General features: G+C 38.0%; 1 protein-coding gene across 1 annotated transcript in view; it reads right to left on the reverse strand.

Moving 5' to 3' along the window:
• The window catches only part of LOC107574151 (uncharacterized), a 41,811-nt gene that overhangs the window by 14,791 nt on the left and 9,596 nt on the right, over positions 1-17,424 (reverse strand). The window contains 1 exon segment of the mRNA XM_016260617.1: positions 11,587-11,964. Within this exon segment, the coding sequence (XP_016116103.1) occupies positions 11,587-11,964 (378 nt within the window).

Consider the following 17,424-nt stretch of genomic DNA (forward strand, 5'->3'; position numbering starts at 1 on the left):
TATTATGTCTGTATAGGTCTTTTATTACGTTTTTTTTAGTTTTATTTAATTTGAGTTATTTTTATACTTCAACAAACTAAATGGAAAAATGAAATAATATATATATATATATATATATATATATATTTATATTATATATATATATATATATGTGTGTGTGTGGTTGTACATACACATATGTAGTTGTTGTTTGGCTTAGTGATATGTTAGAATAATTATTATACTCTTACACCTTTTGTTTTTTAATATTTTGAATTGTTTTTAGCTTTATTTTTTGTTTTTCATTTAAATGTTAAGTTTTGAAATTTTGTATGCATTTGTCATTTTTATTTAATCTCTTTATTTTTAAAATGTGTATAGGTTGTATTTATAAAGTTGTAGCTTTTAGTTTTGGATCTGTTTTTAGTTGTTTTAATACTACAATTGATTGCTTCTGTTGTCCTCATTTGTGAGTCGCTTTGGATAAAAGCATCTGATAAATGACTAGATAAAAATATATATATATATTAACCCTCAAATGCCCCTCATTTCCTGTTTAAAAATCTGGTCTTTGGGGTCAGTATCAGTGGCGGCTCGTCGGGGGAGGCAGGGGAAGCACAGCTTCCCCATAATTTTGAGGTGAAAATGGGAGGATGATTGAATGTTAATAAAATTCACAATTCATTTCATTTCATGTCTCAGAATGTGCCGTTTTTGTTTGTAATTTCACAGTTGTAAACTGGATATAGGCTACAGCAGTCGGCTTAATTAAATGGCAGCTCACTTTTAACACAGACTTTTATGAAGGGATGGATGTTTGCTTCAAGTGATAAGCCAGGTAAGTGAAGAAGTTATATTATCTTGCCGTATGCATGTCGTTTTCTTTACGTTTTCTGACTAAAAGTAACCAAAAAGCCATTTTAAAGTGGTTAAGCAAATAATAATAATCGGCAGGGATCCCAGACCAATACAATTAGTGTGCCTCCTCTATTTTAAAACCCACGAGCCGCCACTGGTCAGTATGAACCCAAAATTGATAGAGTAATTGTAAAAAAATATATACATTTTTATATAAACATTTTTTTTTGTTTTGTTTACTTCTCATCTATACATTAAAGCTGTGTTTTGGGAGATAAGTACTTTTGTACCTATTTACCACAGAATTCCTCAACTACATAATTAGCTTGCATGTGAAATATCACATTTTTATGAAAAAATCACTTAAATGATGACCTAAATTTGATTTAAGTTGTTTCTGTATATTGATATAGGTCAGGGATCCTCAAATCTGGACCACGAGATCCACTTTCCTGCAGAGTTTAGCTCTGACCCTAATCAAACACACCTGAGCATGCTAATCAGTGTCTTCAGGATCATTAGAAAATCACAGGCAGGTGAATTTGATCAGGGTTGGAGCTAAACTCTGCAGCGCATTGGCCCTCCAGGGCAAGATTTGAGGAACCCTGATCTAGGTGTTAGGTGTAGAATTCTGCCATCTGCTGGTTAGAGAAAAACTTGTAGAAATTAGCGTTTTTGAAAGAATAGTGTAATGCACATACAGTATATTCAGCAGAGGCCCATAGAGATCCATTCATTTTTCTGGAAGTGGCCAACTGCTTCTCCCACAACTTTTCTGATATATATTTTGTAAAACATTATAAAATGCATAAAAAAACAGTATTTTTCTCAAAGGTTAGAATTTTTTTGTTGTTGTTTGAAGTATTTTGAAGTGCCGGCTTTTGCAATAATGCCATATAAATTAGCAGAAATGCCACACAAGTTGTGACTGAAAAAAATATGTGCCTGCAATCAAGTTTTAATCTAAAAAGTAAAAATCAAATCAATTTTATTTTACTTAAATGTAAATAAAAACAACAACCCCCATAAGACCCTATATATATATATATAGCTCGATTATCTACACTCTTAAAATTTATGTTTTAAAAAACTACACAAAATGTGTTAAAAGAATGATAACACATGGTGTGTTACTACAAACACATTGGGCCTCATTCATGAAAGTTACTTTATCTCTTTAAAGTCAGCTACACTGAAGATCGTCATGAAACACGGCGAGACTAAACTACTGTACTCTCCAGAGGAAGCGCGTCAATTCCTAAGCTCGATTCCCGGTCCTCATTCTTCAAGGATGGAGGTGGCAGAAGGGTTTGTCAATACTGAGTGACTCACTCCTGATTTAATAATCTAGACTAGAACTACATGTGATGGTCATCTACTGGCAGTTTTTATTTTCATGTTGGCTAAGCTAGGAGACTTGGTATCACTAATTTACAGTTTTCAGTGTACATGATGTAATTATGTTTGCTTCCTCTTTATAGAGAGCATAATTTTTGTTTTTGTTTTCTTTTACCCCACTTAATTACTCATGTGAATTCAAAGTTATTCTGTTCTCTTATAATAGGGCTCATGGCAGTGTACTAATGTTGTACAGGCTGTCATGTTACTGTCACTGACAAAGACAGGGGAGGGCGGCAGCCTGGGGTTAGTTCTTACCCCAGTCTGTAATAGTTCTTTGGAGTGGGCTTCCTTTATGTTACAGGGTTTTTTCGGTGGGGGAGGGATGGGTTGAAGGTAGACTTAATATAATTTACTTGCAGTGGTATTACTTTGTCTCATTTGTTCATTTAATTTACTTGTTTGACACTTATGACTGAATTGAATATACTAAGTTGTGATGTAAATGGCTAAGCGTACAAGTTTTTTAGAATTATTGTGATGAAGAAAGGTTGACATTGCTTTAATCCAGGAATCTCATTTGTGGAAGGTTGATGTTCATGGATGCAATAATAAATATTACAAGGTGGTCTCTTTCACTGCAACTGATAATAAAACTAAAGGTGTATTAATTGTTAGAATAAATCTAAATATCTCCATATTAGACAGAAATAGTGATAATTCTGGCAGAATAGCTTGTATAAAAATTGTGGTTGAGAATAGGAAAGTAGCCTTTCTCTCAGTTTACGCACCATGTAGTCCAGATCCAACTTTTTTCTCTGAATTATCTACCTCTCTTACTGATCTAACGGACTGTAAGATAGTAATGGGAACAGATATGAACACTGTAATTGTAACGGGGCTGACAAGACGTGAGACGTGTGGATCCATCTGCAGGCTTTATTAAAGAGATGTAGTACACAGGCAGGGTCAAAACAATGGCAAGCAGGTATAAGGCGGGCAAAACACAAGAATAGTCCTAGGGCTAGCATAGGTCACCGATCAGCAGACAGAATCACAGGGGCGAGACGAGAGGGAGAAATCCAAGAAAACAGGCAAAGATCAGAAACCGCAAAAACAGGCAAGGCAAAACAAGGAAAACACGGAGACTCGGAAAAGGGTACAGGCTAAACAATACTCAGCAGAGAAAGGTGGTTAGAGTGGGTGTTATATAGTGAGTGAGGTGATTAGAAACAGCTGCGTGCAATCAGTGCAGTGTGCAAATTGTGCAATGAATGATGGGATATGTAGTCCGGGGTGCTATGCAACAGTTTGTGTTGTGCGAGAGTCAATGTAATGGAAAGGGTGACCTCTGGTGGTGAATAAACGGAAGTCCATGGACTGAATTCGTGACAGTAATGTCCCATGACCTTGATAGGTCTGGTGACAATTTTTCTTATTCCCAGAATGTGTCTACTGAGCAACTCAAACAGTGAATAGTCTCTTTTTGATTAGTAGATGCATGGCAGTTATAAAAATCATACACATTTTTCTCAGCTAGACACAAATTATATTCACGGATTGACTACATTATTGATTCCTCTTCCTTGACCTCAGTGATACTTGAAGTTGACATTTCTCCCCTATCTCTTTCAGGGTAGCAATTTTTTGAGGCTTTCAATTACCCAGCGACCTCCTCGAGCCCCCAGATGGAGTTATAATACAAATTTATTGAAAGATTAATTTTTTTGTGATCAATTCAGAACTGAATTATGTGAATTTATTGACATCAATAAAGGCTTGATAGATGACCCACGCATACTGTGGGAGGCGACAAAGGGCTTTATAAAGAATTTTTCGATTTCATATGCTTCTTTTCGCCAGAAAATTCGCCGTATGAAAATCTCTGACCTGGAATTCAAACTTCGATCACTAGAACAGGCAAACCAACACTCTTTTTCTGATAGTACGACAGCCAAAAATGAAACCGTTAGGAAATAACTTAATTTAGAACTTAATTTATTATATAGATACAGAGCCGAATTTCTTATTCAAAGATTAATTAATCTTAATAATCAAAAACTATTATTTTCAAGGTAGCAGACCTAGCCATTTATTGGCTTTAAGACTACGTAATAATGAAAAATGTGCTAATATTATAGCAGTCAAATTTCAAACCGGTGATGTTCTGACTGACCAGAAGAGTATAAATGACTCTTTTCGTTCCTTCTACTGTGAACTATACAGCTCCAACTCTAAATGCGAACCCACCTCCTATACTTCTTTTTATCTACTCTTAATCTTCCACATCTGTCAGAATCAGACTCTGAGTTCTTAGCTAGACCTATATCACTTATCGAATTCATGAATCATCGGTCAAAGATATGAACAAGGGGAAATCCCCAGGCCTAGATGGCATACCAGTTGAGTTTTATTTGACCTTCTGGTCCAATTTGGGTCCACTTATGCTAGATATGATGCAATTTTCAATTGCTCAAGGATCGCTTCCACAAAATATGAACATGGCCATTATATCTCTTCTATTAAAAAAAGATATAGACCCTACATTATGTTTTAGTTACCGCCCACTCTCTCTAATTGGTACAGATGTTAAAATTTATGCAAAAGTGTTAGCCTGCCGTCTAGAAGGCCTTATAACTAAACTGGTTCAAACAGGGTTTATCAAATCTCGCTCTGCCTCAGATAATCTGCGAAGACTACTTCATATAATTTTCTCATCAGAACAGTTGATTTCCCCCTTCTGCAATACTCTCTTTAGATGTAATGAATGCATTCGACCGTTCGGAGTGGAACTATTTGTGGGCAGTGCTCAATCATCTAGACTTTAGCTCTAAATTTATAAATATGATTAAAATCTTGAATGCTAATCCCTCAGCTACCATTCTTACTGGCCAGATATGTTCACAATCTATTTGCTTTATCTTTAGAACCTCTTGCTCAAGCTGTACGTCAGTCAGAGCTTATACTTCCTATATCGATTAGGAACACCTCACACCACATCTCTTTATTTGCAGATGACATATTGCTTTTTTTAGACAATCCAGTTCAATCAGTCCCCCTATGTTTTAAATTTATTCAATCACTTCAGTATTAATTATTAATTGGACAAAGTCATATCTGCTCCCTTTCAGCTTTTGTGTTGGGTCTGTACTTAGATGTAGATATCTATCTGTCCCTACAGAATATTGTTTCAAACAATTTGAATAACAACTTGGCCAGAGTCACCTCAGATCTTGCAAATTGGATGTATCTTCCTACTTCTTTCCATGCAAGAATATCTGTTGTTAAAATGAACATCCTACCACATGTTAATTTCTATTCCTCTATGATTCCTTTACCCCCACCTGCTGGCTATTGGAAAAAAAATAAATTCAGTAATGTCTCATTATATTTGGAATGGTAAACATCCCTGAATTAGGTTATCTACTTTACAGCGCAGCAGAACAGATGGGGGCTTGTCCTTTCCAGATGTTAAGTTATACGATGATTCCTTTACTCTTCGTGCACTGTCCACCTGGTTTAAACCAAATGTGTCAACCTCATGGTGGGCTATTGAAGAATCTCTTGTTTCTCCTCACAATATAAAGCATTTGGTTTTTGCTGGTGTCTCACTTAGACAATGTAAACTTCGTTTTGGCCCTATCATAACACATTTTATTTCTACTTGGAGAACGGTGACCAGAAAGGTAGTGCCAAATTTTATGTGGCATCATCATTCACCTCTGTTTCACAATAATATATATTTTTTTATCAGGAAAGAACCTTTTTCACTATCCACAATTAGTTAAATGTAAAGTAGATTCCTTTGGTGACATCTATGATGACAAAGGCCTGAGATCATTTCAAGATATTAAGGCTCTTTTTAATTTACCAGGATCTTCCTTCTTCATGTATCTTCGCATTAGGTCAGCGCTTTGTGCATATGGAGTTCCCTGGGATGCACAATTGCCTGTACATCCCTTGCAAAAAGTAATTCTTCCCACTAATAATTGTTATTTCTGCTTCAGTTATTTACTCAGACCAGATGGTTGCTATGGATAGTGGATAAAGGATATCAGTGGTGACATACAAACTTTATTTTCTGATCAAATCTGGGAGACAATTACATTATCCTCAAAAAACCCAAACCATCAGATGATCCATTGGAAACTATTGCATAGACTCTATCTGTCTCCTTTAAAATGCTTCTATATGCATCTGTCACCTTCCCCAAATTGTAATTTATGTCCGCAGAGGGCACTGGGTACATATACATTTTTTGGGGGGGGGAATGCTCTGCACTTTTTCCTTTCTGGTCTCAGCTTGCTCATGACATATCATTCCTGTTAGATAAGGATATGGTGTTGACTCCAGAACAGTTCTTCTTAAATAACTTTTCTGAATTGGCATTGTCTTCGCAACAGAGAAATTTACTTTTAGCTGCTCTCACTGCTGCAAAGAAAATGTTAGTCAGTTGTGGATTCCTCCACATACGATAAGCAGGCTTGTATGGGGCTTATCTTTGCTGGACATTATTTCCTTGGTACTATCAACAGCTCGCATTCATGGTGCAAAGACTAAAACTTTGAAGACCTGGAGTGCTACTTTTGATATTGTTACATCCTTTGTTTCTTCTTTTTGATGTACAATTTATTTTGTATTTATGTATATTTATGTATATTTAATGTTTATATTATGATTAGGTATTTTACTGTTCACCACTGCAATGTCTTATAATTCCTCAGCACAGTATAAGTCTACCTGGTGTGTGCAGGTGGTGGTCAGGTTGGTGATTACAATCTAATATGTTGTATCTTCTCTATGTTGTACTGCCTACTCAATAAAAATAATTGTTCACAAAAAAAAATTAAGTGTCATCAGTTTGCCAAAAAGAACAGAACATTTTACATACCATTTACACGTGAAACAGAGCAGGTGTACATTTCTTTCGTACCAACTAACAGTTTGAAAATACGAACATTTTCATGAATTCGAAAGTTTACATTATGAACTATTTACACAAAAATTTGTTCTGCTCGTGTTTCATGAATGAGGCCCATTGTGTGTAAATAAACTGCTCAGCTGTTTACACAGTGATTGTGTGAAACATATGTAGCATTATTTAATTAAATAAAAGGAATGTTTTTTGCAAATAAGTCTACTTATATATTGTGGCCAGATTAGCGTCGCCCTGGAAACGCCGCCGCCACACTGATCACTGACGCACAACACCTGTGTGTGACGAGTGGCACACCTGGAGCTTGTTCCCGCTGGCCTTAAAAGCCAGGAGAAGAGACACCAGCGGGAAGGCACCCCGGAGCTCCAGGCGACATTAATGCTTGTTTCTCCTTGTTCACAGACTCCGAAGGCACCTTGGGAGAGGGATCTGCACAAGGCACTTCACCCCACGAGCACCACGCTGAGACGGGCACCAAGCACCATTCATCAGAGCACGTGTGATCAGTGTGGGGTCAATAAATTACCCTCCGGGGGTATTTCGATCAGTACCGAGTCTGTGTTCTCATTCACCCCGCGACAATATATATTACAAATGTCTACTTCAGCAATCTAATCTATTTAGCATGCTGAAAAAATGTTTAAAAGCTTTATAAAAGCTCGTCCAGTTTAAAATGCTGGATAAAAGTGCCGTGTCTGCGCAGTGATGCTGTTTTTCAACCGCCACGCCAGTCAGAAATGCATTACATATTCTGTTTACCTTTATTAACATGTTGTCTCCATTGTTTCGCAGCCAAATATAGTTACCTTGTTAACTAAACGGCGTGGGTCCGCGAGCTAGCATGTTTTTGGCACGTTTTGTTTTACAAATCTATGTTGTCACCTTTGTCAAAAAATCCTAAAGGATTCCAATAAGAAAATTGTACAGGATTCTAATTGTAATTTCTATCATATTTTGGAACTGTTCCTATAGGATTCCGATAGGAATAGTCTTATAGGACAAGACATAAATATCCTGTAGGATCATTCCTATAGGATTTTAATGGGATCCAATTGGGTGACTGTTCATTTCTATATGGAAATTATTTTTTTATTCTAAAGGTGCACTTTTCCACTGTATTTGTTTTACTAACAAATAGTACTTGCAGTTTGTTTAAACTTACCCTGATGTAGACATTGTTCATTGTATGTTGCACAACCTGCAGTAACATTGTAAACGTCTCAGGTTACTTATGTAACCATGGTTCCCTGAGTAGGGAACGAAACACTGCGTCCTCTAGGGGTCGCTATGGGGAATGCCTCGTCGTGACCCGTGTCTGAAGCATACATTGAAAAAACACCAACTCGTTGGCCGGCGACAGCCATGACGTCACTACCGGTGCGACTATAATATAAATAGGCGCCAGGAGCTACACATCATTCACTTCCTGGTCTGAAGCTTGGCAAGAAACCTAGAGGACGCAGTGTCTCGTTCCCTACTCAGGGAACCATGGTTACATAAGTAACCTGAGACGTTCCCTTTCATGGGAACTTCGAACTGCGTCCTCTAGGGGTCGCTATGGGGAACGGTATAGGCTTACCATCTGGACATATATTGACGAGTGAAATACGCACTGCAAGTCAAGCACCTGGTTTCTGAACCCAGCAGAGGGGGTGCTCATCGAGGACCTACCCTAGAAAAGGAACATAAACACACAGGTCCCGGGAAACACTGCAAAGAAAACTAGCAGAAGGGTTATTTTTACACACAACCAGCAGTCTCATTAGATACACATACATCAGACATGGATCGTACTCACCCACCATGGTTCCCGCAAAAATAACGTTCATCGAGATATTTCGCGACGTCACTTTCTTCACTCACTTCACGGCAAGTAAAGCCTCGCCGTGGTGCGATCCATAATTTCTAAAAGGTCATCATACGCAGGGCAGGAGGATTGGGAAGGCTCAGCCTCAGCTTCTTTGCCCTCCTCAGACATTTCCTGCTTTTGCTGGGCTGATCCCAGCAGAGCAATGGCCGCTGAATCAGGCAATGTTAATGAAATAACATCATCCTCCAGCGGCTCACTCTCGTGCACAGCCAACGATCGCAAAAGGGAAACCCCCCTTCAAACTCATCGGCCAGATCCACCTGCGATCCCCACGAGCTCATTCCCTTCCGTGCCTCAGCAGCGGCAGGTCCTGAATCGCGGGAAGCAGATGGCTGCCCCTCTTTCCTCGAAAAGAGAGACAAATTTTTTTTTTCCCTTGGAAAACGCTCGCAGTGCACGCCAATTGCCCCCTCGGAGACATCGCGTGCGTGCTCTTTGCCCAAACAAACAACGCATAGATTGTGTGTGTCATCAGATGTTAAACAACGTCAACACGGATGCACACATCCTTAAATGCTTTGCTAGTGCTCGCCATAATGAGATAAATAGAGATCGCTCTTACCACAGAAATGCACGCTTCAAACAAAACAGTCAATGAAGACGAAGAAGAGAATGATGTGTAGCTCCCGGCGCCTATTTATATTATAGTCGCACCGGTAGTGACGTCATGGCTGTCGCCGGCCAACGGGTTGGTGTTTCTTCAATGTATGCTTCAGACACGGGTCACGACGAGGTGTTCCCCATAGCGACCCCTAGAGGACGCAGTTCGAAGTTCCCATGAAAGGGAACAACATGGGAGGTCATTTGTGCAGCACTGTCAGCACACAGCATTAGTGCAAAAATTTATAAGGCACTGATAATGGATTGATGACACACACACACACAGTATGTAACACTTGCGTCCTCCAATGCAAATATCCACTGGACCAGTTCTAGACTCGAAAGGAGTGAGGAGGAACATCACAACAGTACAATAAAACATCAAACAATATGTAAAATTTGATATCGTAACTCAGTTTAAATTCCCTTTGAGGTGTATAATACTGTTAATTTAATACAATAAATGTAATAAAGTTCAGTTTATGTGTAATGTAAAAAGAGAGAAAAAAAAGATCCAATTCAGTTAAGGGAAAACCGGGAAAAGTATGAAAAATATTGTATCCAACATATTTCAAAACAGTCACTAATGCTCTGTCAATTGACCATATGCACGATTACTTCCTGGTTTTAGAGAAGCCAGCTCAGTCATTCCAGTCAATTGTACAGTGCTGTAAGGGGAGAGCCCTTTGCTCAGTTTCTCTACAAAATCCATTCACAATTTGAAGAAAATTTTTGTTTATCTAAGAGGACCAAACGTCCACGTATACAATTTCAAGAATGACAAACGCGGTTAATCTACTAAATTGTTCTGCAACTCACTGCTATGATTGACAGTGATAACGGAAGATGAGCCAATGTCAAAATAGAGCTGTGCATTAAGTGATTCAGACTAAATTCAGACTAGCAAAACTACAACAGTAACAAGTCTGTGTTGACTGAATATATTTAGCAGCTTTTACAGTTAAAGATAAAACTTAAAAAATGTAGTTACTAAATTAAATAAAATATTTCAAAATATTTAATTCATTATTTAATTGTTATACCATTAATAATTAACTTATTTCATTTGTAGTTAACTTGTTAAGTATTTAAATAATTCTCCCTTATACATGTCACACCCCTGTGGACTGTCGATTGTGGTTTCTCCCTCTGTGTCCTTATTTGGTTGTTCCTGTTCTCATTATCAGTTAATCCCATCATTGTGCTCAGCTGTCTGCCCCTTTTTTGATTTTTGAGCCAAGTGGATTTTGAATACAGCTTCCCAAAGACAAAAAATAGCCAAATAATATTTTTTATATTTCATACAATCACACCGGTGTGATTAGAACGTGCAGTGCGGCACATCATCAGCTGCTAAATTCAAATCTGTGCTTGCGATTTGGATGGCGCTGAGCCAGAAACAGACAAGTTTGTACAGCACTTTTACAGCATTATAACCAATCACACATGATTATGTTGAGCTTATGAATGCAATCAGAGGCATTCAGATGAGTCATTGCTGAAATGCCGGTGTTTTGTTCACTTGCTCGCTGAAGGAATTCTGTTCTCTGGCGATTCTCTCATCAGAAACAACAAAGAGCAGATGTGCGTACGATGTACTGTAAGTAGGATATTCATTTCACAATGTAAATAGCTTCAGTGATTATAAGGAGTTTTTAAGAGTGCCTCAAATGTTCTTTGATAATGTAAATGTTCTTTGCTTTCTTACGGTACATTCTCAAAAAAAAAAAAAGGTACAGTTTTGTACCAAAGAAGATACACAGCGACCATCACAGCCCTACACTTTCACCCAAGGCCAGCTGTATCTCACCCTGCACAAAACTGCTTTTGGATTTAGGTGTTCATGCAAAAATGAGATCAGATGTAATGAATGGTCAGAATGCATCACTCTATACCTAACACTGAAACAAAACAGAGCCCCTAATCTAAAGACACTCATTAAGACCATCAGCTTATGCAGAAATCATATTTCACAGTAACTGGAAGTAGCCAGAGATTTTCTCACCTCAGCTGTGAGATGTGTTGCAGACACTGAAGGAAACTCATCACTTCACTCTCTTCCTCTGAACATCTTCTCAGATCTACTGGTTTCTTCTCTGTCTGGAGCTTCAGCACTTCCAGGAGGACGGAGCTCTTTCTCTCTGAGAGATCTATGAACCATTCATCAGGTGACTGGAAAACTGACTGTAATGCTGGAAGATAACTCCTGCCTGTTTGAGTCTCATAGATCTTCACATGTGAGCAAAGATCCAGCAGAGCATTGCATTTTTCTGGGTCGTATTGTCCTCTCACCTCAAAAAGTTTGCAGTCGCACTGAGATGATTTATGCAAGAATTCTACAAATAATTTGATTTGCTTCAGCGGTTCTTTACAAGTGTTTAACCTGCAACAAAGAAATCAAACATAAGAGCATGTACTGATTGACTTGATTTGTTTTTGTTTTTTTGTAGTTTTTTTTAGGATTATGCCCACCAGACAATGCTAAGACATTTCTAGGGGGATATGGATGCTAATTGCAGCCATCCATGTAACAGGGTAACTCACAATAATAAGACATTTGGGCTGTTAGCAGGCAAATTAAATCAGTATTGACAAACTCCATCTTTGCAATGCAGAGGAAACACAAAAGCTGCATCTGAAGTGGAATTTAGATGTATTTACACAGTTTAATGCAGTATATGAATGCATTTAACATGCAGCTACAAATGCAGAAATAATGTTTTGATATATAAGACATAAAATGCTGAATACTCATTTGAAATTATAAAAAAATAAAAAATACAAAAAAATTATCAAAAGATACTTTAAATATGAAATTAAACCTGCCAGTAGGTGGCAGCAAGTCACTGTTAATAAGTGAGTCATTGCAATTGAACCGAATTATTTAAACGGTTGATTCATTCAGGAATGAAACACCGTCATGTTGCTCAGACGCAAAACTGTGCTATATGGTGGCTGTGTTTGGAATTATTTTTGTTGTCGAAATAGAGCTAAAACAGGCAATCTGGTGTCTAAAATGCAAGTCTCTTAATTAACTTATTTATTGAACTGTTGTAAAAAAAATCTGTATGTAATCATGCTGATTTTTAGAGAAAAAACGGCACTCTTCGTCTGATATTGATTTACTATATGAAATTATATAAATATATAAATTTTTTGCCCCCATATCTTAAATTTTGTGATCATTCTAAATGCATTTTAACAGACTGAATCACGCAGTGAAAGAACGCACACTAAATGTGCACACACACTAGTCTAATCTACTAGACTTCACGGCACTCTGTAGGAGTATTTTGTTTGGTTCTTGCAAAATACTGGTAATGTCAAATCGCACATTGTTAAAACAAAAATTACGATATTATCGCAGACGATATATATCGCATACCCTGCACCACTGTCTTTTTAGCCAATTTGTGAAAACCTTTTGCTAAACTGCCAAAGCTTAATTTTAACCACCAATGCAACGATGCAAGTATTTACCTTACCTCTGCATGCTTGCAAAGGGTTGATGTCGAGATTTTATAAGCTGCTAGTTTGGTCTCCCTAGGCAAACACAGCTTACACCGCATAATAGAGCATAAATATGGCCAGGGGTTCACTTCATTTCCTTCGAGTTCAACTTCAGCAGAATACGACGGGGTTTTGTTTTCAGCTGGGTCTGCACCATAACGCCTGTCTTGTCCGTCTGCATCTTTCTTGTGATTTTATCGCCAGTTTGTTCTCCTGCCCATTATTTACTGCAGTAGTTTCCAGGGAGCGATTTATTTTTTTTATATTTTACTCAGTAATTAATGTGTTTTAAAATGTAGTGAAGTACAATACTTCAAACAAAATATACTTAAGTAAAATTACAGATAAAAAAAATACTTTAAAAAGTAGAAGTGCACAAAATAGCTACTCAATTACAGTAACACAAGTAAATGTAATTTGTTACTTTCCACCTCCGAATTATTGTTATAGTTTACATTCCTGGTGTGAATGCCTTTTATGTGCAAGTGAGGACCACTTCAAGTCAACGATGTGCAAAATTTGCTTACACAACACTGCAGTGTGTTATACTTACTGCATAATAGTTATATAGCTGTTGTGGATGGATCGTAAGGTTTGCTAACTAATTTAGCATTGCATTGACAATACACGGAAATTGAATTGCAGTGGACTGGCAAAATCACAGGCTGGAATAAATTTGGTCAACTGAAATTTAATTAGGAATTTATTCCCTGCAAGCAACAGTGATATAAATGAAGACAGACTATTCATAAGAAGTGAATTGGGTGAAAGTGATGCATTAGAAGAATATAAATAAATACTATACATGTCTTACTTTTTTTTTTGTGCAGTAACTGCATCCTTGAATAGCAGGTATACCTCTTCCTTATATACCTGAAAAATGTAGTGCTCGTCAGGACTAACTTATAGAGAATGTAAGTATAATTAATCATATTGATCTACTGACACACACCATCATGACTAGTGTTAACGTTTAACTGTTATTGTCAGCTAAGGCAAGGCAAGTTTATTTGTATAGCACATTTCATACACAATGGTAATTCAAAGTGCTTTACATAAAAGAAAAGAAAAAAAAATAATCACAACAATAAAACAAGGAATTTAAAAACTTTGAAAATGATTTAAAAAATTGATTTAGGAGGTTTAAAATGAATTTAAGAAAACGATTATACATAAAATATAGTGCAATCAGTTCGGACATCGCACAGTGCTCATTCAATAAATGCACAGCTAAACAGATGAGTTTTGAGTCTAGATTTAAATGTGACTAATGTTTTAGCACATCTGATCTCTTCTGGAAGCTGATTCCAACTGCGGGCGGCATAATAACTAAAAGCAGACTCCCCTTGTTTTGTGTGAACCCTTGGTATTTCTAACTGACTTGATCCTAATGATCTGAGTGGTCTGTTAGGTTTATATTCAGTGAACATATCTGCGATGTATTTAGGTCCTAGGCCATTGAGTGATTCATAAACGAGTAAAAGTACTTTAAAATCAATCCTAAATATAACTGGAAGCCAGTGTAAGGACCTGAGGACTGGTGTAATATGCTCAGATTTTCTGGTTCTAGTCAGAATTCTGGCAGCAGCATTCTGGATGAGCTGCAGCTGTCTAATGGTCTTCTTGGGAAGGCCGGTGAGGAGACCATTACAATAGTCCACCCTGCTGGTGATAAAGGCATGAACAAGTTTCTCCAAGTCTTGACTGGAAACAAAACCTCTAATTCTTGCAATGTTTTTGAGATGATAGTATGCGGATTTAGTTACAGCTTTGACATGACTACTGAAACTAAGGCCTGTCTCCAGAATCACACCAAGATTCCTGACTTGATTTTTAGTTGTTAGACCCCTAGAGTCAAGGTATGCATTCACCTTGAGAACTTCATCTTTGTTTCCAAATGCAATGACTTCAAGTTTTTTCCTTGTTTAACTGAAGAACATTCTTGCACATCCAACTGTTAATTTCATCAATGCATTGGCAGAGGGAGTCAATGGGGCTGTAGTCATTTGGAGATAAGGCTAGGTAAATCTGGGTATCATCTACATAGCTGTGATAGGCAATTTGGTTCTTTCTCATTATTTGACTTAGTGGGAGCATATACAGGCTAAACAAGAGCGGTGCAAGAATTGAGCCTTGTGAGACTCCGCATGTCATGGACGTCCACTTAGACTTATGCTCTCCTATACTCACATAATAACCTCTCCCTTCTAAGTATGACCTGAACCATTTAATTACCATGCCAGAAAGCCCAACCAAGTTTTCCAGTCTCTCTAGTAGTATGTTATGATCGACAGTATCAAACGCAGCACTGAGATCTAGTAGTACCAGCACTGATATTTTGCCAGATTCAGAATTTAAGCAAATATAATTTATTATCTTAATGAGCGCTGTCTCTGTGCTGTGATGCGGTCGGAAACCAGATTGAAAATTGTCCAGGTATCCATTTGAGTTTAAGTATTTGTTCAGCTGATTAAAGACTACCTTTTCAATAATCTTTCCTATAAAAGGAAGGTTTGATATTGGTCTATAGTTGCTCAATATGGTTTTATCAAGATTGCTCTTTTTCAGAAGGGGTTTAACAACTGCAGTTTTCAGGGAGTTTGGAAAAGTCCCAGAAAGAAGTGAGGCGTTCACCACTTCTAAGAGATCTGCTTCCAAACAGTTAAGCACCCTTTTGAAAAAATATGTGGGAAGTGTGTCAAGATAGCAGGTTGATGATTTAAGGTGCTGTACTATTTCTTCCAAAATTTTGCTATCAATTTCTTCAAAAGCGGACATAGTATATTTTTCTTGATATTGTGGTCGAATCTGTCTAACCTCTGCATAACTTGGGGATGTGCTAATCGCCTTCCTGATATTATTGATCTTGTCAGAAAAGAAGGAAGCAAACTCATTGCATTTGCTATCGGAGAGCATTTCACTGGCAATCTGATTTGGGGGGTTTGTCAGTCTCTCAACAGTAGCAAAAAAGAGTGAGAGTGTTGTTTAAGTTACTGTTTATAAGGTTTGAGAAGAATGACTCTCTAGCTTTGCCTAGTTCCACATTGAAAGTACGAAGGCTGTCTTTATATATGCTATAGTGAATTTCAAGTTGTTGTGGCTGCGTGGTGTTATTAGTGTCCTTGTGGGATGTGTCAACCACATGATGACTCGGAAGCTGATATGAAGTCCTGTGGTCACTCATACTATGTCCAGGTGTGTGTGTGCATTCAGGTTGAGTAGCTTGGCACACACTACTGAAGGATGATGGATGGAGAAGTAGATGTTGTCCTTTAGCACTCTTGCACCAAGTTTGTTTAGGTGGAGGCCATCCAGTTTAAACAGTTGTCTATGGCCCCAGAAAAGATTGAAGTTATCGATGAAATTGACTCCTTTTAAGCTGCAGATTCTTTGTAGCCATGTGTTCAGCCCAAGCAAACGTGAAAACATATTAGTTCCTCTTGCTGGGAGTGGCCCACTAATGAACGACTGAACTTTAAGTCTTCAAAGTGTTTCAAAGAGTTCACTGAAGTCCTTCTTAAGGATTTCTGACTGCTCTTTCCGGATATCATTCTTCCCCACATGGATGATGATTCGATTTGCAGGCTTGTGCGTCATTAGAATTTTCCAAAGTTCCTTGTTCAAATCAGAAACTGTTGCTTGAGGAAAGCAGAAAGTTGCTGAATTTCTGCTACTGATGTTTCTGATAATGGAGTCATCCACTATCAGAGTCCTGGGCTCGGCTGCGCTCTGAGCTGAAAGCCGCTGTCTGCTCGACCTTGAGCGTCTGTTAGTAGCGATGTTAGCTGCTGGCTGATCCGATCCATGTTTAATCACATTTGGGGATTCCTCACCCACATTCATTAATGCAGCAAGTAGATTCAACAGGAGGCATTTTCTTTCTCTTCTGTTTGAATGTGGGCAGCTGTGTTTTCCCTTCTCCGGAATGGTAGCTGCTGGCAGTGGGAGGCAAAAGTCGTCTTTTTCGTGGTATTATTCCAGTCCCAGAGAGTTTTGTGTTTTAGTGTTTGTGCCAAAAATATGTTGTTTGAGCACTGTGCTGATCTGCTGAAGTAAAAATCTTAGAAAAATCTAAGAAAAGTACAGAAATATGGAGCAAAGCGCAGAGCAGTAAGCAAGAACGTCCGAACGGTAGCGAAGCCGGAAGTTTTTTCATCCGGTTACATCATTTAGCACATGTACTTTGGCAGCATCTGATGGTTGAATCTAGTACGCCCCATAGACACACCCATAATTTGTGCTCAAACATCTACAGATATGGTCAGTATTCACACCCTATGTATTCATAGCAACGGGAATGTATTTTGAGTGCACGGGCGGGGGGGGGGGGGGG

This window comes from Sinocyclocheilus grahami, unplaced genomic scaffold (assembly GCF_001515645.1).
Source record: "Sinocyclocheilus grahami isolate Dianchi unplaced genomic scaffold, SAMN03320097.WGS_v1.1 scaffold2130.1, whole genome shotgun sequence".
NCBI classification, from domain to species: domain Eukaryota; kingdom Metazoa; phylum Chordata; class Actinopteri; order Cypriniformes; family Cyprinidae; genus Sinocyclocheilus; species Sinocyclocheilus grahami.